Source organism: Pyrus communis, chromosome 10, assembly GCF_963583255.1.
Source record: "Pyrus communis chromosome 10, drPyrComm1.1, whole genome shotgun sequence".
NCBI classification, from domain to species: domain Eukaryota; kingdom Viridiplantae; phylum Streptophyta; class Magnoliopsida; order Rosales; family Rosaceae; genus Pyrus; species Pyrus communis.
In genome coordinates, this window is record NC_084812.1 from 8,160,860 (window position 1) to 8,188,019 (window position 27,160).

A 27,160-nucleotide genomic window follows, 5' to 3' on the forward strand; every position below is an offset into this window, starting at 1 on the left:
TCTCCTCGGGTCAGGATCTCGTGATTTTCAGTATGGGTGGGTTTTGAAAATACTTTGAGTTGGAGATATTTTTGGACTGGTTTTGTGGTAGATCAACCTAATCTCAGGTGGAATTTTTGTGGGTGATGGGTGATTTTTGGGAGGGGTGATGGGGGACGGGAGAAAGGGATGGCTTGGGTGGGATGAAATGGGGCTTTTTTATTTTTATTTTTTTTCTCCCTATTCTTCTTCTTCTTCTTGCATGTTTTTGGGTTCTGGGTTAGGGTCGCTGGAGGGGGGTGGGGTCGGGGGAAGGCACTGGTTTCATTTTTTTTTTCTTTTTTTGAGAAAATTCAGGTTTTTTTTTAAAATATTTTATTTGCCATGTGGCAGACATTTGGCAGGCACGTGACATATATGTGGCAGCCACGTCAACATTTAACAGATCAATGGATGAAAAATGTAACGGATGTATTATTTTGAAATAAAATAGTACTTAAGGTATGAAAGTGAAATGTTTTAAAGATGTTGTAAGGAATTGAAATAGATTCCAAACCTGAGGTATGAAAGTGTAATTTATCCTTCTTCTTTTTTCTTTTTTTGAGAAAATTCAGGTTTAAAAAAAAATTATTTTATTTGCCACGTGGCATATATGTGGCAGCCACATCAGCATTTAACAGATCAATGGATGAAAAATGTAACAGATGTATTATTTTGAAATAAAATAGTACTTAAGGTATGAAAGTAAAATGTTTTGAAGAAATAGACCCCAAATCTAAGGCATGAAAGTATAATTTACCCATTATGAAATCATTGATGCCCTAAATCGGATCAGTATTTAATTGAATCATATGCTATGCAAGAAATTGTGCCTTCAGGGACCATTAGTTGATTGAATCTTTTATGGAGCACAGCACTGGAAAGAAAAGGTCATTGTTTAACAACTTACACATACGCAGATACATTTGTTCAGTAATATTCTGGGCTAGAAAAATTAAAGTCAAATAAATTAAACTAAGAGGAAAAAGGCTAATTTGCTGCTATCTCCAAACAATCGCTGGCTTGACTATTTAGCAAAAGATAAAAACACCAGTTGCAGAGTTTTTGGTTGTTCTGGAATTTTCTGATGTTAAACTGAATAAATGCAGAGATGTGAATAATTTTCTTGCCCGTAGGTTCCCGATAGGTATATATGTTGTGCAGACAAACATGCATTTCGTAATGCGCTGCTCCTCTCAAACGTGTTGTGTTTCTCCATTTTTGTTTACTTCCATTCCACGGAGAAGTCACAATTAAGTTGTATATTATCAGTATGATTTTAAAGTTTGTGTTGTCCTCTCTTTAGGAGCACCGTGGTTGAACTTGAATTATGTGCTTTAATTTACACAGATTTGAGAAATTTAATCATGCGTTTCATTGTTTTGTGACTTTGTCCATTTGTAGGTTACTCTTCTTTGCCAAAACTCAGAAACTTCATCACACAATGGAATGCAGTAGCAACAATAGGAATTATAAAGGTGTAGATTTTAAGTCCTGTTTTCTCCACAATTTTTTGCTTCTTTATATATACTTTTCACCTTTCTAATTTGTCTTTAATGCTTTAAAAAATTTTCTTCAATCCTTTTATCTGCTAATTTGTCTTGAATGCTTTAATAGTTTTGCTTCAATCCTGAGATTTATAGCACCGACTGCACCACTCTGTTACCTGTTGTAATTGACAAGTGTATTCGGTCTGCTTCAATTGACACTAGGAGGTCTTTGTATAAGGTGAAGTTGGCCTTGAATTGAGCTTAAGGAGATCGGTCCTTGGTTTGATTGAGGCTTTTTAAGGTTAGTACTCTATCTTCATTGTTGAGAAATTTATGCTTCTTGCAAGGATATAGCACGTGTTTCATTTTGCATTCACATGTTTGTGTTGTTTATGTCGTATGGACATTGTTTAGATATGAATAAATATGAATCCTCTTTATGAATAGATATGAATTCTCTTTAATTGTTTCCTCATAAGAAATGCCATTTAGCATGAATAGATTTAAAATTTAATGTTGTGCTTACTTTGCACATATTGAATATGTTATTGCACTTGAATTGAATATGTGATTTATTGAATTGGAATTTGGATATATGCTGAAATGTGGTTGTGATATATTAATGTGCATTGTTAGTTTATTTGTTAGGATGGATAGGTCTAGTAGCCAATCTAGTACACCTATGGTCTCGGTATTAGGAAAATGAAAACAAATCCAACCTAGTGGTACCCTTCAACTAGACACTCCCTCACCTCAAGATTATCTGCATGATGATTATTATGAAGATTGTTGGGATGATGATCCGGATGTGGAGGACGATATTGCATTAGAACAAGTAGAAGAACATGGAGAAGAGGGGGAAGAAGAAGTAGAAGTAGTGAGAGAATGGGAGGGTCCTCCTCGGAAAAAGGACAATAGGAGAAAGGGCCCAAGTTTGGCGTGGAACGATGGTAAAAGGGTAACTATCACTGATAATAATAGGGTGGAATTGTACATGGCCGAATGCATACATTGCAAACTCTTAGTATCGGCACACCCTAGAAATCATGGGACGGTGGGAATTCTTAAGCATTTGAAGAAATGCCCGGGTTCTAATCTCTTTGAGAGTGTGGATCTGAACCAACCAACATTGCACGAGCAAGGATGAGAGGTGCAGTTGTCACTCATACTTTCAATCAAAAAAGACTTGATATGAGATATGTGAGGTGGATTATAATAGTAGCGATGCCTTTTAGGGTAGTCAATCAAGATGACTTTTGAGCTTTTATTCGTGACTTGAATCCAAAGAGAAAACTTCCTAATAGGCATAAGGTGGCGACATCGGTTTTGGAGTTGTTATTCGAGGAGAAGGAAAAAATAGAAAGTCTGATTGAGGGGTTGAGAGTGAGTATCACAACCGATACTTGGACCTCGATCCAAAAGATAAACTACATGGTCATTATGGCCCATTTTTTGGACATTAATTGTGCATTGCATAAGAGGATCCTAAACTTTGTCCAAGTTACTTCTCACAAGGGTGATGACACTAGAAGATGTCTAGAGGTTTGCTTGAATGATTGGGGCATAGACAAGGTGTTTAGCATTACCATTGACAATGCTAGTGCAAATGACACCGCTATTGCATACATGAAAAGAAGACTCAAGTCAAATGGTACTCTTTTATTTGACGGGGCTCACGTGCAAATGAGGTGTGCTTGTCACATCCTCAATTTGATAGTTAAGGATGGAATAACAGATCTTAGTTGTGAGATTGATGCCACCAGAAATTATGTGAAGTTTATACACTCATCCCCGGCAAGGTTGGAGTCTTTTAGGGAATATTGTGTCTTGTTGAGACTTGATAGGATGTCAAGTAACCTTTTGATGTTGTCACAAGGTGGAATGCCACCTATGAAATGCTTAATAGTGCTTTCAAGTTTAAAGAAGTGTTCTCTAAGATGGTCTTTGAGTGTGACTCTTTTATTGCTTACTTTAAAGAGGAGGTTTTGAAAGAGGTTGATGGGGTGACAACAAAGAGTAAGCGGGTGGGTCATCCGGAGGTGGATGATCGGAAAGGTCGGTGAGTTTTACTCATTTTCTCAAAAGTTTTATGATGCCACCTTGATATTGAGTGCAACCTTCACTTCAACGTCACACTTAATACTTAGCATGGTGATTGCTTTGCAAGTGGAGATAGAAGAACAAATTTTAAACACCTCTAATGCCACTTTGCAAAGTGTGGTTACCTCAACGAAGCTCAAGTTTGACAAATATTAGGGTGACATTGAAAAGGTGAACCCTATTCTGTTTGTAGCCCAAGCACTCGAGCCGAGGTACAAATTTGAAATGTTGGATACAAATCTAGAAGAGCTCGGCTATGGATGTGACAAAATAAGGGAAGGGAAAGCAAAGGTTAATAACCGAGTTGTATAATGCATATAAGGAGGGAGTGGTCCTTAGTGGTAGTAGTAGTGCTACTTCAAATGTGGATCAAAGATCAAGTGTTGTAGTGGATGATGAGGGGTGATAGATATTGATGTTGCTAAAAGGATGATAAGGAAAATCCAACAAAAGAGGGTGACAGCACAACAAAATGAGATAGCTAATGAAGTGGATATGTACTTCAGATCCACATCAAAGCCTAACATATGAAGATTTCAATCTTTTGGATTGGTGGAAAGGAAATAGTGGTACATATCCAACTCTTAGTAAAGTTGCTAAGGATGTATTTGCTCTTCCCAGTAGCACCATTGCTAGTGAGAATGCCTTTAGTCTTGGTGGGAGAGTTGTTGATCCTTTTAGAGCTTCCTTAACACCTAAAACGGTTGAGGCTTTAGTGTGTACTAATGATTGGCTTAGAGGGAATGAATTTTGTTTCAACAAGGAGCCTACACTAGACGAATTCATTTTCTACAAGGAACTTGAACGATTATAAAAAAATACGTAAATAATTTAATTTCCTCTTTTATTTTCTTAGTATTTATTATCTATTTCTATAATTCAATCTAAATGATTTGTGGTTTATTAAACGAAATGCCACCTCCACCTCCTCAACCACCTCAAGTTGAAGTTCAACAACGTCAAAATCAATCACTACCTCCACGAGCACCCATTTTAAGGGGAAGGGCTCAACCATCAACATCAAGGGTAAGAGTACCAACAAGAAGGGGAATGGGTCAACAATCAACAACAATAAACATGGTAAAGGAGCAACCACAACCATCAACAAGATCAAGGGGCTGAAGGGGCCAAAGAGGCGAACAATCTTCACAAACTTTAAGCTTTTCTTTTTGCTTTTGGTTTGTAACTTAATTTATTTTGAAACTTTGGCTTGTAACTAATTTTTTGCTTTTGGGTCTGTTACTTAATTTATTTTTGTTGCATGCATGTGGAATGTTGAATTTAAATAGTTTGATAGTTGAATATATTTGAAGAACAATTCATAATTTCATATTTCAATTAGGGCTATAAATCTATGATTGCACAGATTGGTATGTATGAAGTAGAAGGCTCAAAATAGATTGCATTGGTGACTCAAAATAGATTGCACATATGACATATTTGTATGTATGACAGATTGGTATTTATGAAATTAGGCTGACAATTTCAATCTAAAAGGCTAAATTTTAGCCCAAAAGCCCAATATGTCAAGTTTTAGCCCAATAGCCCAAAAGCCCAAAATCAAAATTTAATCCCGATTTGTCCCGAAAATATTTTAGGATTCCCAAAAATTTGGTTTGGGATTGGTCTTCAAATTCCCGTCCCGAAAAATTTCTGTTTGGGATTGGGCATACTAGTTTCAGTTTGGTATCCTATACCAAACCAGCCCTAGTTTCAGTTCGGGGTTCCCAACTTTTTTTTTTTAAATTTAAATTTATAGTTTTTCAATTTGTTTTGCCCCCCAAACAAGAGAGAAGAGCAATTTACAATAAGTAAACCCAAAATTGATAACCACCATAATAAAACTCAAGGAACTCCCTTTTGGTTTTGTTTCAAAATCAAAAGAAAAAACAAATCTCAGAAACCAATAACCACTATACTGATATTCAAGTATCCAAATCCAAATCCATGTATGAACTCCACTAAATAACCAATTACACCCAAACACCTAATTGGTTAATTAAATTAAATATATATTTTTTATTATGTGGTTTAGTTTGGTTTCAAATATTAGGAATTGAAACCAAACCGTTGTTTTAACTTTCTGTTCAATTTCAAACCGAAACTATTTAAACTTAAAAAATTGAACCGTTTGGTGCGGTCCGACTTAATTCGTGTATCGGTTTCAATTTTCTGTCCCACATGCCCAACCCTATCAGCCGTTCTCTTATTTCATTTTTTTCACTTTTTATTTATTTCTTCTTCTGTCTTTTTTTTTCTTTTCCATTGTCTACATTTATCTCTTCGATATTTTCTTCTTTCTTCCTATCTCTTCTCTTCGCTCGCACCATGGGTCATTGATCTTTTTTTCTTCTTGTTTCCTCTTCTTCTCTTCACTTGCACATGTATTTTTTTTTTTTTAATTTGGGTGAAAAATACATGGGTCTAGTGTGTTGAAATGATAGGTTTTGAAATAAAATAAAATATTCGATTAAAACTGAAAACAGGTCAAATCAAAATGGAAATCGGATAAACCAAAGCGTGCGGTTTTTCTTATTTTTTAGTAGAACCAAACCGAACAGCTTAGGTCATTTCCAATGGAGAAAGCTAAATGTCCAAAAGTGAAAAAATGGCATGATTTACCCAAAAATTGATTTCCAACCGATGACTAAGCTGTAACTCTATAAAGCCCACATACCATTATTTGGCCAAAGGGGCATCACGCTAGCCAAATGTAGCCATCTTAGCTCTTTGTTTGGAGTCCAGCTTCTCAATTGCAATAATCTATTCAAATTCAACGACTAGATTTGAAAACATCTCATGGTAGTTTAATTAAATTAATCAATAAGTTTAAAGTATGAACTTGAAACTAATAAATTATTGAGGGGAATATGTTTAGGTTAAAGATAGTATATGAGTATGCCCTGACACTGTGCATTTAAAAATAATTTTTTGTAAATCTATAATTCTGAACGGGATTACGTTTAGCCTTTTCGATTAGAAATGACCTTATATTATTTGGTTTTAGTTTCGATTTAGGAGATAAACCGGACCAACTACAATTTTCATTGAGCTTCTATTGTTTGCAAAGAGCTAAAGATCATAGCGTGTCTACTATTTGCTATAGAAAAAACCTCATCATCATATTCAGAAGACTTTCTCTCTCAGGAAAATATTTTTTTATCACTTTACCAATTTTCTCTCGTTTTCTTTTAGCATTTTCAATCATTTCCCTTGCTTTTATTTTTCCTCAACCCAAGGGTATGGCACATTTTTCTCGAAGATTTTCTTAGATTTTCGCGGTTTCCAAACAAGATATGGGCTACTTTTTGAATCTTCTAGAAGATATTATCGATAAGGTTCTCTCTTTCATGCCAATTAGAGATGATGCTCAGACTAGTGTCTTGTCCCTGATCTAGAACTTTCATTGGAGGAGAACTCTCGTTCTTGAATTCGATTGGGAGACTTGCCCTTAATTCAAAGATGCACTGGGAGGCATTGTCATGCTCTGATCCTGACATATATTCAGGATCGACATGTGACGTCATCGAGTATCCGTATTTCCAACATACCCTGCCTCCAGGATATGTATAGAGTATAACTCAAGATTCGAATTGCGTAGTAATTTTTGTATACTTTATGGCTGTATCTAACCTTCTCGTTAGACTGCCTACGTATCCTGAATAGGGATCAAGCCATTCGTAGTTCACCATTCACTACACTCAAACATCCATCGTATATCTCACTACGTCTTAACATAATACCATAATTCAAGCATGTAGCATCTCAAGGAACATTCAACAAAGCACAATAATATTCTCTAGTCATCTTGCCATTCACCCACACATATGCATTCTAACACCATCCAATAATCACACTAATCAATAACACATATAATACACCGAAATGCAGGGCTAGAGCGACACAGTTCGGCCTAAGCCTACATCTCTGAAGAATGAGATTTCGAATCCAATGAACCAACAAGTCAAATGATGCAATTTCAGACCACTCAACGAAATCCATCAAAACCGGGTTCCAGACCACTCAACGAAACCAAAACACCAAGTGGGATTCCGAACCACTCAATGGAATCCAAACCAGGATACGATTTTGGACCACTCAATGGAATCGCGGAGTAGACGGGATTCCGAACCTCTTAACGGAATCCGAGTGGATACGATTCCGAACCACTCAACGGAATCATGGAGTACAATGTATATCGAACCACTCCATGAAATCCAAGATGGATACGATTCCGAACCACTCAACGGAATCGCGGATCATAAGGGATTCTGGACCACTTAACAGAATCCAGATGGAGCAGGGAACCAGACCACTCAACGGAACCCCAGCGGATACCCAGTTTTGGATCACTTAATAGAACCGAGCGGAAGGCCAAGAAACATATCAACCGCTCGAAGAACAAAACATGAACCTAGTGCTCAATTTACAAAAGCTCAACGAAATGAAACAAAGCACAAGTACTAAATTTAGAACGGATCAATAAAGTGAGAAATGAAACAATGAAATGGGATATGAAACAAGCTCCAAAGCAACAAACCCCATGGCAATGGGTTAATGGTCCACTACTAGCCCTCACATTTCATCACATCATACCAATCATGCAAATCAAACCACATCTCAAATATGCACGTCAATCACATTTCACAAATATCATCAATACACAAGTCAAATCACGTTTAATAAACATAGGTCAATGGCTAAATATATAAAAATCACATTTAAATAGAAATCACATATATAAAACCAATTCATATTCACAAATGATATCAATGTAAGAAATCAAGGTAATAACCATATCACATATATTCAAGTCACTCTCTAATCGATGTAGGCCCACTAGACGTCACTTAGTCCCCCGTAGTACTAATTTAGTATTTAGAACGTTTCGAGACATGTTGACCAATATTCAACTCTTAGTCAACGGTGGGATCCATAACCCTACGTAATTAGATCTGGAAGATCCGCACATCGGATTTCAGATCCGTAACTTCTTAAAGTCCTCATTATGCTCATATAACGACATACTAAAATCTCATCATGATCCAATGGTTGGATCTCTGCCAATTGCTAGAATTAGGTGGCAATCAACAATTAGTTTTACAAACTTAGAAATCCAATTCAGGAAGATCCATATATTGGATTTCTGATCCGTTAGTTCCTAATATTCTCAAATATTACGAATAATAACTTGTTAAAGTTTGGTGCTAATCCAACGGTTGGATCTTCAATTCATATAATAACCCTTTGGCGGCCAACTAGGCAATCAACTACAAAACTATGTTAAACATTGGAATTTCACTAACCGGATGTCAAATATGGAAACAGGGCATCAAAATTAGCCTAGGATGGTCCCATGGGTTCTCGGCCCAAGCACCGCCGCCCCAACTCACCAGAAAATTTAACTAATTCCAAATTTTACCAGAATGAAGATCTCAATGTGTGGAACAAGTTTCTTACACTAAAGCCAATGGTCAGGAAAAGCCTCAAATCGTCACGAACCCGCCGGAAACCCTGGAAATTGATGGCTTCGATTCGACTTTTCCGATGCTTCGCCGCTTCCAAGGTTGTTTGGGCTTTGTTCTTGGCCTCAAGGAGAGTCTAATGGTGGTGGATATCGATGTGATTGCATTTGGAAATGGCCGATCACCGGCGTGGTCCGTCGCACCCACTGGTGCGATTCTTCGTGATTCCGAGCCCAATTTCTTCGAATTTGGGGTGGAAATGGTAAAAAGAGGGTCGTGGAGTACTTCCTAGGTGGTGGCTTGGCTTAAATCGCCAAAATTTGGCTAGAGGAACCAACGGGTTCCATTTTTTCCAACCAAGTCGGGTCGCAAGGGGAAATGGGCGGAATTATCCGGTGCCTTCCCCCTTTCTCCTTCCCTCATTTCTCTCATTTTTCCCTTCTCTTCTGTCCATCTCTCTCCTTTCTCTCCTCCACTCTTCATCACAACCGTCCACGTGGCTCAATCAGATTGATCCAAAAAAATTGGAGCCTTCTAGAGTGAAGGTTATATTTACTAAAATGCCCCCGACTTTAAACGTTAATATCTCGTTCGTTATAACTCCAAATTACGTTCCGTTAGCGCTCATGCGCTCGTATCGACAGGTACTATCCAAATACGTAAAGAAAAGTAGGAAAATATATGCAAATCAAATACGTTCTTGAAAATTTTGTTTAGTCTATTAAGGGCGTTTTCATCATTTTACTGAAATAAATTTATGCGCTGCAAGTATAAACGCGTCGAACTAATAATACGAAATACATAATTTTAAATAGTGGAATCTGGGGGCAGGATTTCACAGGCATCGTTGAGAACCCTGAATTCTAGTGGCCTATTGTCGGGCAGAGAGTCTACTTCATTGATCCATAGAAATAGTGGCGTCACTTCCTTCCTGCTGAAATGAGACATGTACGGTACATATTATTGTGTAAGGCAAGATGTCAAAGAATGCCACACTCGAGGGGTTGTGTTGAGCCTATCCGTCCATTGCCATTATGCATCGCACAACATCCGCATACAAACCTCGAGTAGTTAGTTATAACACCAGTCTGCAGCTGCACTGCATGCTATAGGGTTCCAACGCCCAATTGGGGTGATTTAAATAATTAGAACAAATAGTTTGTGACATTAAAAAAAAAAAAAAAAAAAAAAAACTACATTTCAGGCTGGCATAATTAGGGATAAGAGTGAGTTGGTACATAAACAAAACTTCCGGGAAACTTTCAAAAGCCAGAGAGACAATTTCCTGGGGAGTCCCTATCCATCTTCAAAACAACGGAAGCATCAAGCAGTTAAAGTTGGTACAATGCATGGGTGAAGTCCATGAGGCTAGCTTTAAGGACCTAAGTGTCCATTACTCTTCCTTTCCATATTTGCCTTCAACACCTTTGAAGAACCTCAAGAACCAGTAAGCAGAAGATTTTGGGTGTCTTGAAAGCCCATTCTTATAGTCAACGTAAACCAAACCAAAACGCTTGGTATATCCTTGAGCCCACTCAAAGTTATCCAGTAATGACCACGCAAAGTATCCCCTTACATCTGCCCCATCCCTGTCCAGGAAAAATGTAACAGTATTGGTTTTCCTTTATACCTACCTTTTCAGGTCATTGTTCACACACTAATATGAGTTAATTACTTTTTAACAAGGTGAAAATATGTACTAGACATGTGAAAATGCTCAAGATGGAGAAACAAAATGACCAACTAAATCTTTTCTTTGGTTAATAACAATTGAAGATATTTTGTGAAATGTAACATCTATGTCTTTCCCCGTTTGCAGTTTCCCACTACAAATAAATAGATGAGTAGCACAAGCCAACAGTTATAAACCCACCTCCCATTTATGCAAGATTTTTGAATTTGACAGGATACTAGGGTTTAGAAACCTAACGGCCGTGGATGGAACCCTGGGGACGCCAGTGGATTGGCTTGGGTTGGGGGGAGTGTATCAGCCACCCACGTGTCTCCTAATAACCCATCTATGCGACCTTAATATCACAAGCCGTGTACACATGCATATTTTCAGGCATAAATAGATGAGCAGCACAAGCCTCAGCCTCATACATCCAAGACAACGGATGCTGCAACTAGGTACTCCATGCAGGGGATGAATGACATGATAACCTAGATGGAATTTGTGAAGTCTTTCATGCAGGACTTACTAAAGAATGACTTGAAAGCTTGTTCATATGATAAAATGGATAAAATGAAGTCGACCTACCTTATCGCTTTGGCAACTGCTGAAAGGTATCTCTTAAAGTAACTAACTCTCAGTTTGTCATCCAGCATTTCATGAAGTGGGGAGGTGTCATTATCTTCGTCATCCATACCTGTAATTTAAAAAAGAAATTAAAAGAATCATAATGTTGAATAAGTACAAACTCCTAGAGTTTTCCAGACCAATAATCAACAGAACTTTAATTCAATATATTTCACCTCAGTACATATTTCATTTATATAATGGGCAAATGCATTAAACCACAATTGAAATTCTAGATTCAATTTTGTTTTCCAAGTAAAGTCTCTCCAAGCATACCATTCTCAGTAACATATATTGGGGGATTATTGTATCTCTGCGCTATGTAATTCAGAACCTTATGCATGCCCCAAGGAACAACATACAGCCATTCTGATGCTGCCTGCCAAGCAAAATATTTCAGTAGACTGGACAGTTAGTGGAATATGTCTGCAGGAGAGAGTTCATACCTTCTCACCAATAGCCTCACCCCCTTCCCATTCAACTGATGATAAAGAGAATATTATATAAAGATCAAGAGAAAATTTGTTGTGAAAACCAATGACAGTAGTAGTTACAGTATTTTACCAATTTTCTCTATCCCTTGTGCTTTATAAAAATCACCCTTATCATGGTTATCTCTTCCATGAGCAATAAATCTCGATGTATAGTGATTCAGACCAATAAAGTCTACTGAGTTCTTAAGCAACTCCTTATCTTTCTCTGAAAATATAGGAAGCCGATCTCCAAGTCTTTCACGCATAACTTTGGGGTATTCCTCATGATATATTGGATCTAAGTACCTGCGTTGGAATCAGCTGAGACGGATTCTAAACAATACTAAGAGGAGAAAACCATTTAAATTCATCTAACGAACTGCCTGGGTTGGCAGCAAGCAGAGCTGGAGAAATTGCTAAAATCATCTGCACCCATTCAATGATGCGGCCAATATGCTGTTTATATGTCTCAGAGTAGGTTTTATATCTTATAAGGATTCAAATAGAATGCATCTTTCAATTAATATGGTTTCACCAGAAGGCAACAAGACAATTTGGTTGCATTGCAAGTAGATGGGAATACTCAATATAAACAGCACGATACATGAAAACTTATGGATCTACTCAAAACTAAGATACAAACTTTGTATTTCTATGTTGTTTTGTCATTAATTACAGCCCTACTCTCACCAGTTAAATAACTAAACTGAGATCAGTTACTCCTGCTAATTTACCATGAGGTTTTCCAATGTACTTCGACCGTATGGATGCTTTAATTGTGCACATTTAGTGTACTTGTATGAATATTGAATGCACATTAAAATTGTTGAGAATGAGTGTCTGTATGAGGGCTCATGTATGTGTGTGCGTGTGCGCGTGCGCGCGCGTGTGTGTGTGTGAGAGAGAGAGAGAGAGATCCATCCATATTATCTGAACTTACATAGTTAGTTAACAGTATTTTTGTGACCAAACAGTTGCATAATTTAGGGAACAAGTAATTACCATCCAAGCTGAAAATCTAGGCGCCTTGCTGCAGCAGCTTTATCTTCAATTGTGTCTGAATTAGCCTCTGCCCATTCACAGTCTACGACCAAGCCAACTTGTCCCCCTTGCTTGTCCTGAAAGACAATAGTAGCAGCAAGAGTAAGAACAATATATAATATTTGGGTAGTGGAGTGGAGAAAGAAGATACCGCTACTAAACTATGTCCATATTCAGAAATCTATATTATGTATCTTAAACCTTGACTGTCTTCCAATCAATTTCACAATCATTGCCCAAATATTTAAGCACGGTTTATTAGGTTTACATTTTCCCATATGATGTCAGTTCTACTTAAAAACATATCCTAAACTTATAAACGAATTATGTGAAATATTTCTGGATTTCAGCTAAATGAGTTCTTTAGCTGACTACATGCACTTTCCCATATATGAAAGGAAAAACAAATAAAGGAAAAAAAAATAGAGAGAACACAATCTATTTCCCTGGTGTTAAGATTTGCTGGTTCACAGAATCACAATCTAATCTTACACAAGAAGGAAGCTATAAATTACTAAAATGCTGACTAATATATTACTTCCCTTGTTGAGTAAAACATCTTGCCTTTAATAAATAAAGTGATGAAATCAATGGCAAATACAAGAAGCTTGGTCAGTGATAAAAAGAGTAACAAGGAGACAAGCAGACACAGAAATAAACAGTAAACCTTATACTTGCTTCGGTATATGGAAACAGCAGCAGCATGTGCCAATAGTTGGTGGTGTGCAACCAAAAATGGTTCTGTTGACGAGCATTCATGCCTTCCAGAAGCAAATCTCCCAACACGATAACCATTCATAGCAGTCTGATAAGGCTCATTAAAAGTGATCCAGTCCTTTACTCTATCGCCAAAGCTTGCAAAGCAGGTGTCTGCATAGACTGAGAAGTATTCTCTGCATTCACAAAATCTGACTACTTGTATGATAGAATCTCACAGCACTAGATAACATATAGGCTATGAGGAAATTGTCTAACAATGACTTAAACACATACAAAAAATTACTATATTTGTTTCCTGAAAGTAACGGAAGTTTGTGCTGCATATCATTTTTTTTCCCTGCCAATACTGATGCATGCAGACAAACTGCTGTATTGTAGATGATTTTCTGATTGCTAATAACCTGTATCCCCTAATAGAACCTTTAATATTAGCCATAAGACCCTTAATGCTCTTGCTACCTAGAGTTTCTGTTAACTGAAGCAGCCATTGTTGACTAAAGAAGCAGCCATTGTTGACTAAAGAAGCAGCCGTTGTTGACTAAAGAATTAGGAAATCAGACATGAAATCCATTGTAATTAATAGAGTAGTTGTAAGCAGTAAATTTAGATATAGGCAGTAGTTTCATAGCAGTTTTTTTTTTACTTCTTGTACTGGTTTCATACCTGATCATCATTGCTTGTATTCCTATATAAATCCTCCGATTGGGAGATGAAAATATCAAGAAATTAACTCTATTTTGGCATGGTATCAGAGCCATTCTGATCCAAAAAAAGGAGTTTCTATTCTGATTAACCTACTGGCACTACTGCCATCTACCCCATAAGACCTGCAGAATAACAGGCCTTCTACTTTCATACGAATCCAATCTCTCTTTGGCCATATCTGCCAACATCACTACCCATATTGAGCTTGTTAACCATATACATTCCGCTGCATCTTTACCCATCTTCTGTCCATTTGCAATATCTCCACGAACCCATAAAGCTTTCAAAAAAAAAAAACAAAAAAAAAAATTTTAAATACTACCCCATACCCTATAAACCATACCCGTTGGAATCACCCAACAAACCCGTGCCATTGCCTCTTCCTCCTTGCATTTTGTTCCTGCATCTCTCTCAGTGAGACTGACTCTCTATTGTTTCAATAAAGAGAATTCGTTGCAGTAGTAATGGGTGACTCCAAGACCACTGTTTCAGCTGCTGTCACACAAAATGATATGTCTCTGCATATCACCCCAGACAAGTTGGATGGGTCCAACTATTCCTCGTGGTCCCAAAGTGTCCGCATCTACATCACTGGCAGAGGCAAATGGTCTTATGTCAGTGGAAAAAAGAAGGCACCAGCAGAAGCCGATGCATCGTATGCTATATGGGAGGAAGAGAATGCCATGGTTCAATCTTGGCTTCTCAACTCCATGATTAGAGATTTGCGGGCCATTTTTCTCCGACTCTCTACTGCAAAAGATGTTTGGGATGCTGTTACCCAAACTTACTCAATTGAAAAAGATGCATCAAAATTATATGAACTTCGCCGTCAAGCACTGGCGACTCGCCAGAATGGTGAGCCTTTATCTGCATATTATGGTAAACTTCAGCAAACATGGCAAGAAATAGATTTCTTACGTCCTGGAAAACTGAAATGTGCTGATGATGTTGCTGCTCGAGAGACAGAAATTTCAGAAGAAAGATTGTATAATTTTCTGGCTGGCCTTGATCCTCATTTAGATCATGTTCGCAGTCAAGTTTTGACTCAAACACCTTTGCCATCTGTTCGTGCTGCTTATGCTCTTGTGAATGCTGAAGCAAGTAGGCAAACCATTATGTTGGTTGGCCCACAAGTGGAAGGATCAGCCATGGTAGCTGCTCCGTCTCGATTTCCCCGTGGAGTCTCGAATTCTCGATCAGGTGGATCTAAAGTTACTGATACAAGGAAGTGTACTTATTGTGACAAGGATAAGCATACTAGAGACACTTGTTTTAAGTTGCATGGATATCCTGATTGGTGGGTTCAAAAGAAGGAAAATCAAAAGAAAAGCATTGTTGGATCACAAGCACACCTGTCTACACCAACGCCTTCCGTGCCTCGAGTAGATCAATCTGCTCACTCAGTTTCTCCTACTACTGCTTCCACTTCCTTAGTCGACGCAGGTAACTTTGGTTTTGCCTTGAACACCACATTTGGTGCTCCAAATAAACCTTGGATCATTGATTCGGGGGCTTCTGACCATATGACCAATAACTCTTCATGGTTTGCTTCTCACACTACTCCACCTTTAAATACCGTTAAAGTTGCTAATGGTATTTCCACTCCAGTGCTTGGAGCAGGCTCCATCTCATTAACACCATGCCTATCTCTCTCATCTGTTTTACATGTTCCTAATCTTTCTCACAATTTGCTTTCCATTGGTAAACTTACAAATCAACTAAACTGTCTTGCCATCTTTTCTCCTACTCATTGTTGGTTTCAGGATATTCGAACGAAAGCGTTGATTGGTCATGGTAGAGAGAGGGGAGGTCTATACTACTTGGACTTACCACCAGATTGTGAGAAGACAAGTTACAGTTGTCAAGTGGAAGCTAAACAATTTGAAGCTTCTGAAAAAATTTGGTTATGGCACAAAAGATTGGGACATCCTTCCTTTCAGTACCTGCAATATCTATTCCCTTCTTTATTTTCTAAAGTCAAGGTTTCTAATTTCCATTGTGAAACTTGCATCTTTTCTAAAAATCATCGTGTCTCATTTCCTTTAAGCTCCAATAAAAGTGATGTTCCTTTCTCTCTTATTCATTCTGATGTTTAGGGACCATTTCATATTCATACTTATACTGGTGCTAAATACTTTGTCTCATTCATTGATGACTGCACTCGAGTTTCTTGGGTATACTTACTAAAAAGTAAGAGTGAGGTTATGTCTGTTTTTCCAATATTTCATCAAATGATTCAAACCCAATTTAATGCTAAAATTCAAGTTGTTCGATCTGACAATGGGAAAAAGTATTTGAATTATGGACTTGGAACATTTTTTCAACAAGAAGGTATCATTCATCAAACATCTTGTCCACATACTCCTCAACAGAACGGTATAGCAGAACGTAAAAATCGTCACCTCTTAGATGTGGCTCGATCTTTATGTTTTGCTATGCATGTTCCTAAACGTTTTTGGGGTGATGCCATTCACACAGCTGTTTTTCTTATCAATCGCATGCCATCACGTGTTCTCCAATTTCAAACACCTATCCAAACCCTTTCCCAGTATCATTCTCTTCCTTCACTCCTTCATATTCCTCCAAAAGTGTTTGGTTGTGTCTGCTATGTTCATGTCCACATGCAAAATCGTGATAAGTTGGATCCTCGAGCCATCAAATGTATGTTTATTGGCTATTCTGCTACTCAGAAAGGGTATCGATGTTACTATCCTCCCAATGGGAAAATTTTTGTCTCTATGGATGTTACCTTTCAGGAACAAGAGGCTTATTTTTCAGAGGGAGATTCGGTCACTTCTCTTCAGGGGGAGATGGGGAGTAAGGAGGAAGAGCAGTTGCCACTTGACATTGGTGGTATGCATTTTTCGGATGAACATTTGTCTGATGCCAGTGATGGTCCAAATTTGCCTAATGATGAGGCAAAGAGTGGAAAAATATTGAAGGTATATGAGAGGACAAGAAAAAGGGGAGATAAAGGAAAAGAAAAAGAAAAAGTGGCTGATGAGATAGACCACCCACATATAGATCCCCTCATTGACCAACTCTCTGACCAATCAGCTGCTACTCATACGAATTATCCTGAGGTAACCACTCATTCTCATTCTCTTCAGCCTACTATATTTGATGAGTCCAATCATGAGATTTCATTAAGTGCTGATCCAAATGAACCACATCATGAGTTTGGTTCTCGTTATCCTATTCGAGAAAATCGAGGGATACCTCCTGTTCGTTATGGTCATTCTTCTACAAAGGGTATTCAATATCCTATATCTAATTTTGTTTCATCTCATCGCTTGTCAGACTCTTATATAGCTTTTGCAAACCAATTGTCATCAGTCTCAATTCCTAATAAGTTACAGGATGCTCTTAAAAATCCAAAATGGAAAAAAGCTATGATTGAAGAGATGGAAGCTCTTCGAAAAAACTCCACTTGGGAACTGGTTAAACTTCCTGAAGGCAAGAAACCTGTTGGGTGTAGATGGGTGTTCACAGTAAAGCATAAAGCTGATGGTTCAGTGGAGAGGTACAAGGCCAGATTGGTAGCCAAAGGTTATACTCAAACCTATGACATTGATTATCAAGAGACATTTGCGCCGGTAGCAAAGATCAACACTATTAGGGTTCTTATGTCATTGGCAGCAAATCTGGGGTGGCCTCTACGACAGTTTGATGTGAAAAACGCATTTTTACATGGAGACTTGGATGAAGAGGTATACATGGATCTTCCTCCTGGATTCACTACCACTTGTGATATTGGCAAAGTATGCAGGTTGAGAAAGTCCTTGTATGGATTGAAGCAATCACCAAGGGCATGGTTTGGCAGGTTCGCTCAATCGATGAGAAATTATGGGTTCAAGCAAACTCAGGCTGACCATACCTTATTTCTTAAGCATGATAAAGGTAAACTTACAGCCTTAATTGTTTATGTGGACGATATGGTGGTTACAGGTGATGACGTCGAGGAAATTCAAAAACTTCAAATGTATCTAGCCAAGGAATTTGAAATGAAGGACTTGGGTACTTTGAAATATTTCTTGGGTATTGAAGTTGCAAGATCAAAGCATGGCATTTTTCTTTCTCAAAAGAAATATGTTATAGACTTATTAACTGAGACTGGGATGTTAGCTTGTAAACCTGCAGACACACCAATTGAGCAAAACCATAGATTAGGAGACTATCCTGATCAAGTTTCGGCTAACAAGGAAAGATACCAAAGATTAGTTGGGAGGTTGATTTATTTGTCTCATACACGACCTGACATAGCCTATGCTGTAAGTGTGGTGAGTCAATTTATGCATAGGCCAAGTGAAGCCCACATGGATGCTGTACAACGCATTCTCAGGTATTTGAAGTCTGCTCCTGGAAAAGGCTTGATGTTTTCCAATCATGGACATCAAGAAGTTGAAGGATACACTGATGCAGATTGGGCTGGGTCAGTAACTGATCGCAGATCGACTTCTGGATACTTTACATTTGTTGGAGGAAATCTAGTTACTTGGCGTAGTAAGAAGCAACATGTAGTGGCTAGATCCAGTGCTGAAGCTGAATTTAGAGGTATGGCACACGGCGTGCAAGAATTGTTATGGCTTAAGATTTTGTTGAGAGAATTGGGTTTCAATTCTACAAAGCCATCAAATCTTTATTGTGATAACAAAGCCGCCATTAGCATTGCTCATAATCCAGTTCAACATGATCGTACTAAACATGTTGAAGTGGATAGGCACTTTATTAAGGAAAGGTTGGTTGATGGTACCATTAACTTGCCTTATGTGAAGAGTGATGACCAGCTAGCAGATATTTTAACAAAGGCAGTGTCAAGTAGGATTTTCCATCTTTCACTCAGCAAGTTGGGCATTCGAGATATTTATGCACCAACTTGAGGGGGAGTGTTAACTGAAGCAGCCATTGTTGACTAAAGAAGCAGCCATTGTTGACTAAAGAATTAGGAAATCAGACATGAAATCCATTGTAATTAATAGAGTAGTTGTAAGCAGTAAATTTAGATATAGGCAGTAGTTTCATAGCAGTTTTTTTTTTACTTCTTGTACTGGTTTCATACCTGATCATCATTGCTTGTATTCCTATATAAATCCTCCGATTGGGAGATGAAAATATCAAGAAATTAACTCTATTTTGGCAGTTTTTGTTCCTCTTCTATAGAACTACCTTCTCTATTGAATTAGTCATTCTTTCTAATGGGTGCTCTATAAATCTTCGTTGGGTCTAGTAACCACCATAGCCCATGTCTCCTTTTTTATCTTCTACAGGTGCCACTTAACCTTCTCATATACGAGTTAGTTACTCTAAGCCGCATTATTTCAATCTCTCTATCAATGATGGAGCGCAGATGGCACAAATTCTTCTGTTTTGGAGTTCTTTTGACTCACAATTGTCGCCACCTCCGCACCTGTATTTCTTCTTTTCTTATAATTGTATTCTACGTATTCAGTTTTATATCTACTTATCTTAAGTCTATTGCTTCTGAAGTTTCTCTCTGCTACTCTTTTTTTATAGCATTCTTGCATGCTTTAGTCTATTAAATCAAAAGAATATGCCAATAGTCTGACCATATATAAAGCTCATCCTGAATATGTTTAGTCAGTTTGTCCATAAAGAAAGGGCCTCTGTGTTGATCCCTGATACAAGTCTACACTACACTAACAAAAAACTTGCTTTTCTCTCATGAAGTTTTTCACAGAATAGTTGTACAAAAAGCAATTCGGGGTTGTCCAAGAGAATGAACAATGTACGGTTGGTCAAATAAAAGCAACACATATACCGATGGATCGCGCTCTAAAAGGCGGAAATATATTTTAGCTCACGTGCCTTGAGTTAAAATACGTCCAAAAGGAAAAAAAGGGATGAACTTGCAACTTGGGTTCTTGTGGATCGATTCACAAAATTTTAAGCAGTTCTAAAAGCATTTGAAGTGCTTCTTGCAGGAAACACTTTTAAGTGTTTTTTCCAGGATTTACTTGCATTTTTACTAAGGATGAGCTTCAAGAACATTTTCACCAAAAGAACTTTCAGCCATTTTAAAAGCACTTCCAAATGAATCCATAATTGTTGGAGCTTCTAGAAGAATTCAGAGTTTGTCTGATTTTATTTGAAAATGCTGGAGCTTCTACATGTTTTAACACTGTTTTGCTAGGCTTTCTTTAGTTTTCCTAGGGCATATGGTCTTGTTTTTATCAGTCAATATAATTAGACTTTTAGAATTCCTATAAGTCTCTAGTGTGAGTCATTAATTACTAGCCTTCCGGTGCTTATGTAGCTCTACATAAGACCCATTTTGTACTTATACAATTCAGTCCATGAAGAATATTGTGTTTGCTTCAAATTACTATACCTCCAACATAAGTTATGCCCACATTCCCACAATTCAACCTCACTAAACACTAACTTTAGCCTGTTGTTGTGGACGTAAACAACCACATAAGACCCAATCCGAAACGTGCAGCATTCTTTGAGGAATCAAGCATCTTACAGTGGTTGTTACCTTGCCGGTGAATCGTTTTTGTATTTCTGGAATTGTGTGTTAACATTTGTGAGTTATTTAATTTTCTTCCTAATTGTTATTTTAATTCCTACCTCAGCTTCATCATTTGCATCCTATAGTGCCTTGTACATATGAATTAAGTGTTAGGTAGTCCTATATTATAATTCAATGTTAGAATAATTCCTAACTCTTGCTATAGAGTCTATTGTTTGTCTAACAGAAATGATTGCAGTTGTTCATGGAAAGGCGTCATGCGATGTTAACATATCTGTCTAAAATTCACGATGGAAGGATCTTACAACACTCTGCAATTCGTTGGCACATGGACATAAACTTTTCTCTATTGCTTTCAATTTCAAGAAAAGAGTTGGAATGAATTGAGTAGATATTTTCACTTGTGCAATAACAAGACAAAATTGATATTTAAATGATGATATAGAACTTACACAATTTGCTTATTCAGCCACCCTCCCATATTCTCATGAAGGTACAAGGGTAGATCCCAATGGTACAGTGTTACATAAGGTTGGATGCCTGCAAGAACAAATTGTTGAATACACATGCAAATACACTTCAAGAAAAGTTTTTCCTCAACTATCCTTAAGTTTTCTAAGGAGCCAATCAACCAGAAGAGAATGAAAATAAACAAATTCATACCCTTTTCAAGGAGAGCATTAATGAAATTGTTATAGTAAGTAATCCCTTCCTCATTGATTTTGGTTCCCAAACCATCTGCACAAACAGAACCAGAAGAAATATACAATCGTTATCACAATTAAGCTACGTCAAGAGAATGAAACATGGACATATGCTTCAAGAACTTTTTCAAGTCCTTGTCTGAATTCTGCTTGGGGATATAAACTTAAAACATCTCATATTATAATCTCCACATGTTTTCAAAACTTTAGACAGCTAAGGAGACTTCTGCCACAACTATCTTAAGTTTTCCTAAGGAGCCAATTATAAATATTTTCGTCTAAACATCACCAAAACATTGTCCATTCGTATTTGCCGAACTTGTGAAAGATCCATTCAATCTTGAAGTTATTATTTACCATTAATCTTGAAGATTTGATCAATAACATTTCAACTTAGCTCAAGCATCTAAGCCATTCAAATCACCTTCACTACCATATTTTAATGCAGAGATCACGTCCCAGAGGTAGGATGTCAAGAAGAGTCAAATGAGAAGGTAAATGCTAAAAAGGAAATGAAGGTGGGAAAGTAATTTTAAAACATAAAACCAGACGACAGTGAATTGATAATATCCTGCGTTTTAGCACTAGAAAGAACTCTATAGATGGCAAAAGGTAGCATACCAGGGAATATTCGAGACCATGATATGGAAAAACGATGAGCTTCAAATCCCAACTTGGCAATGAGTTCAACATCTTCCTGTTAGCATTTAATAGATTGTGAGTTGTGTTAAATGACTAAGATGAATTGAAATTTCAGACTTGCATAACTATCTGAACAGAATGAAGAACGGCAAGTGTAAGAATTTTATCATGTTCTTTTAAACCATTATGAAAAGAAAACACTACTAACAGATGAGGCCAGAACTGACCACATTCTTCCCCTTCCTAAACCATCAACATAAATAGGGGGAAATGACATTGAAAACTAGTAGAGAAATCGCAAATACTAGAAGTTTTGGGAAGATAGCACTGACATAATGCCAAAGACCAAAAGGATTGATTCGGTTATGACCAACTTTCAACTAACCTTATACCGATGATATTGATCAACTGCAACGTCCCCATTGCTTCCATCAATGATATTCCCTAACGAACCAAGACACACATAATAAGTTCCGTAAGTTGCTAACTAAAAATAGTATCAGATTGGACAACATCAAGAAAAATTCAGGTCCTAGAAGATAATATCACAAGCTCAATGAAGAAAAGGTACCTTTTGAGTGTGAAAAGGCATCCCAAATGCTGGGACCCCTACCACCGTCCTTGCAGGCTCCCTCTACCTACAGATAAACAAGAAGCCCCTAAACCAGAATTCATAGACTCTGAGTTTTGTTTTGCAAAAATATGATTGAAGACAGGATACTCACAATTACAAACACCATTATCTAGTGTTCACTTGTTTTTTAACCATGCAATCATGTACATATTTTGAAACAAACATGTACAGATACTTAAACAAACAAACAAACAAACAATAAATAAAATTGCTGAGTAACATGCAATGCAGCAAAAACTGAGATTGTGATGGCTAGAATTTCATTTATAGAAACGTAAATTAAAACTATTCAATGAAAGATTGCTGGAAACCACACGCAATCAAATGCATCAGAAGCCAAATAACTCCACTGTATAACAAACTGATCAAAATGATAAAATAAAGAAAAACGGAATTCATAATCAAATTAAATTAATTCCAGCAACTAGATTTTGGTCTGGTGTTTCTGCTGCATTAATATTGGAAGAGGTCCCCAATTTGGATCCCTTCCCCAGTTGATGAAATAAATAAATGAATGAAAATAAATCAATTTAAAAAGAAAAAAAAAAAAAGAAAAACAGCCGCTAACTTGATACGCGGAAGTGCCAACGCCAAAAACGAAGTTGGGAGGAAAGTCACTGCGACATACTTCATGAGATTCTTCATCATATTCCTTCAACAAGTCCTTCTTTGCCATTCCTACTCCTACTTAGAGCAGCCAAGAAAGTAAGGAAAATACTTGATTTATGGTTTATACATATCGGAACCAAAGGACTGCGTTGGATCTGGACTCTGGTTACCGCAAAAATTTATTTTTAAACAAAGACCTACACGTCCAGAAACCAAATAGTAGACGAGTCGCCCGAAGGAGAATATAAAATGGGGAAAACGTCACCTCCAGTCGTTGAAGCCTTTCTAAAAAGGTGATACCTGCCCACCCACTCACACAATTTAACATAGTTAAATCCTTTGTTTCCAGCAATCTTTCATTGAATAGTTGGATCCTTTGTTTCCCTCACTTTTCTGTCCACCAATTATCTAGTGTTCACCCACTCACGCTTAATTGAGGATTCGATTTCTTTCTCCGTAAAGGCAGACGGAGGGAAGAACGCGGGAGGAACAACACCACGCCAGAAAACAACACAGCAGCAACAAGAAATATCTCTCCTTCTCAGACCACTCTCCACCATAGTCTCTAGGTCATCTTCATTGTATTTTGTAAATCTCCCTTACATGGTGAAATCCAAATGCAAATGCAACTCTAATGGACGTAGCCGAATTGGTGAACCACTTAAATTCAGTATGTCATTGTGTTTTACATATTTCAACTTAATCTCATCTCTCACATATCAAGTTTCTACAAAACAAAACCAGATACTCACATATCGTCATAAAATGCCATACTACATATTCAACACCACCAAAAGCTGCATTGTCAGCAAGAAGCTCGAAGTGTCGGGACGCCAACCTGCAACGACAACGTTGCCTTTGGCCTGTCATGCTCACCACAACGGGAGCCATGGCGGACATCGACGATATTGAGGTTAAGACTTGTACAACCGAGCAAGCTATATTCCAACAGAATTGCTCTATGGAACCCAAATGGAGTTATGCATCAATATCGCCTTGAGAAAGATGTAGTAAAATGATAAAATAATATTTCTCAATTATATTGTTGTGTGTTATCAAATACGTTATTATTGATAAAATAATACCATTTTTGCTACTAACTATTTTGATTAGTTTTGCAGATTGTATGATTATTATAGAGATTAGTGATCATATCCATATTACTTTGCATATTCATAAGCATGCAAAGCAAGAAAAAAAGTTATGTTGTGTCAAGTACTCACTTAATTGTGTAAAGTATTTGAGGGGTGAAGATATTCAAGGGCTGGCCTTGAATATAAAATAATAAAATTTTATATATGACAGGCATTGGGGGAAAGACTTGAATATACAATTGAGTATCAGGGGAAGTGCATATATAATAAAGTGGAAAAACTGAGAATTTAATTATGAAAATTGGGCTTAAGGGATGAACGGTAGTTAACTCATATTCTAATGTATTTGGGGCCAAGTGGATGGTATGGGACATGAAGGTTTGGGTGCCTTAGGTATGTGTTAGCGGGATTAGATGGAAGTGAGTACATTTATCCATCTCATTTGCATTATTTCAAAGAATTTTTATAATTTAATTATTATTTTATTAGTAGTTTTGGTTGTAAAGTAACTTGTGCACTAATTTTATTCCGCTGCATATTCAATAAATTTTATGTAGTAAACTCAATATTTTTATCTTGTAAATATTATTACCCAGTATTATACAATGTATTGCGTAATCATTATAGATTACTTTATTTTATTTTCCACCATATCTTGGTTGTAAAATTTATTTTTATAGCTAATAAATATGACTCACATCCTAAATCCTTGCCAGCGTTAATTTACTTCTAACTCTAACATTACAAATTACAGGTCCTAAACCAGCTCCCTCCCTTCATATTTGTAAACACCAAATTAGTGAACTTGTGTAATAAGTTATAAAAATCAGTGAACCAGTACCGATTCTACCATTAGTGAACGTATATCCCTATAATTAGTGAACCTGGGCTAGAGTTGTGTCCCCAATTAAGGTAATTGGATATGCAGTTTTAAATGGTTTTGATTGTGGAAGTGCGTTTTTTTTATGATTTACTTTTTTGCTTTAGTTGGTGAACCTAAGCACGTGAAACTTCCTTGTTAGTGAACCTATCATCGTTAATGGCCCTATCAGCGTGGTCTACCAAGTAACACTTTTATGCATTGTTTATTCCTTACTCTAAGCTTGATACAAGTTAGGTTAGACCATTGTCGACATTTTGCCGTGTTATATTGAGGATGAGGAACCAAATCAGAATATTTCATATTTCATAAAGATGTGCATGACGTCATTTTTGAAGTTATTTAAACCATATTACAAGGGGATGTCATCGAAATACCATAAGAGATCAAGTTTACTCAACACTTTATCTTGATAGCCATTTTCGCTAGTCCCTCAATAAGGAACACAAATTAGGAGAGTGTAACATGCTAACCCAAGCAAACCAAAACTTTCATACATGATACCTCTAATCAAGGTCCCAAGCACACTAACAAGAAAGTCTAAATATACTAATATAATCACGAATGTCTCAATAGCTTATAAACAGTGAAGTCAAATGGGGTAAACAAAGAGACAAAGTACTCAAAAAGAGCATTAAGATCGTGTCACCGTGCATAAATTTAAAACAACAATTTAGATTTATAAATATAGCCTAAGGGTATATAGAGTACTCGGAAAAAAAAAATTACAAAAGACATCTTTAGAATTGGGCTAACACTATCACTATTACTAGGATCTAGTGGTATTCTACACTTGTATGAAGGTTTTATATTTGATTCTTGCCAAAAGCGAATTTAAATCACATTATTGATGGCCTATTTTGAGACTTATCCCACTTCCCATCCTTTAGTATAATATCGTTTGCTAAAAAAACAAAGGAATTAGGCTAACACATTATCATAAAAGTAAGAAAGCCAATAGACCTGGATTGATACGCATAAACTTCATGATAAATCTAATAATTGATGACAAATTAAATTGGATCTATATCTAATTATCTCGGAGTTAGGCGTGGATTTAAGATGGACCTTATTTGAAGTATAATAGTGGTAATTAAGAATGCTTGATCGTTTAATTAACTAGCTAAGACGACATAATGCAACACAGGGCACCAATTTGCAGTGTATATATAAATTGTTCTAGTTGTTATATACATACCAGCAGTACTGTTAAAAAAAAAAAAACTAATGAAAAATGTTTGAAAACTTCGAGTTTTAACGATAAAGACAAAATAAAAGGTAAAGTGAATAATACAAATATTGACTTTTTAGTATAAAAATGTAATTTTTCGTTAAAGTAAACAGTACCGAAAACTTAAAAATGATCCAAAAGAACTAAAATCGAATCATATATATATATATATATATATATATATATATACTAATTAATTAATTCATTAAATCTTAGACTTCAAGAAGCAGAGTTGTCTAGGAATCGCCTCGACGAAATAATTGTGAATCTGATGGTGTGAGTCAACTCAAGCTCAAGATAGCCTAGGTGGTATATGAATGGGTGATGCATGGTTGACATGAGGCCTTTCGTGTCAATAGTACAAGGGCAAGTTGGGGTGGGGTCGGGGTCGGGGTCGGGGTCGGGAGAAAGAAAGTGTTCGTCCCCACAGAACTCTAAAGTTTAAGAAACGCCCAAAAAGCTTTTGTTAAATTACATAGTTAAACACGAAAATAATAAAAGAGAAATTCAACAAACCTACCAAAGGTAATTTTCTACTCAATTCGGCTAATCTACGGGTTAA

The 27,160-nt window shown here is 36.9% G+C and overlaps 1 protein-coding gene across 1 annotated transcript; it reads right to left on the reverse strand.

Moving 5' to 3' along the window:
- Positions 1–9,816: 9,816 nt before the first annotated feature.
- LOC137748719 (beta-glucosidase 42-like) lies at positions 9,817–24,154 on the reverse strand. Its single transcript, XM_068488897.1, has 13 exons — positions 23,353–24,154; positions 22,722–22,788; positions 22,536–22,594; positions 22,130–22,205; positions 21,468–21,542; positions 21,257–21,344; positions 13,554–13,779; positions 12,848–12,963; positions 11,937–12,151; positions 11,819–11,853; positions 11,649–11,751; positions 11,334–11,442; positions 9,817–10,662 (listed from the first exon to the last, which is right to left on the reverse strand). Exons 1-13 carry the CDS (start codon positions 23,458–23,460, stop codon positions 10,467–10,469), a joined length of 1,473 nt encoding a protein of 490 aa, XP_068344998.1. The 5' UTR covers positions 23,461–24,154; the 3' UTR covers positions 9,817–10,466.
- Positions 24,155–27,160: the final 3,006 nt, after the last annotated feature.

Coding starts and splice junctions, on each gene's coding strand:
- LOC137748719 (XM_068488897.1), bottom strand. CDS start 23,460: ATGGCAAAGAAGGACTTGTTGAAGGAATATGATGAAGAATCTCATGAA. Junction 22,595..22,721: donor TGCCTTTTCACACTCAAAAG/GTACCTTTTCTT, acceptor TTGGTTCGTTAG/GGAATATCATTGATGGAAGC. Junction 11,443..11,648: donor AATATATGTTACTGAGAATG/GTATGCTTGGAG, acceptor TTTAAATTACAG/GTATGGATGACGAAGATAAT.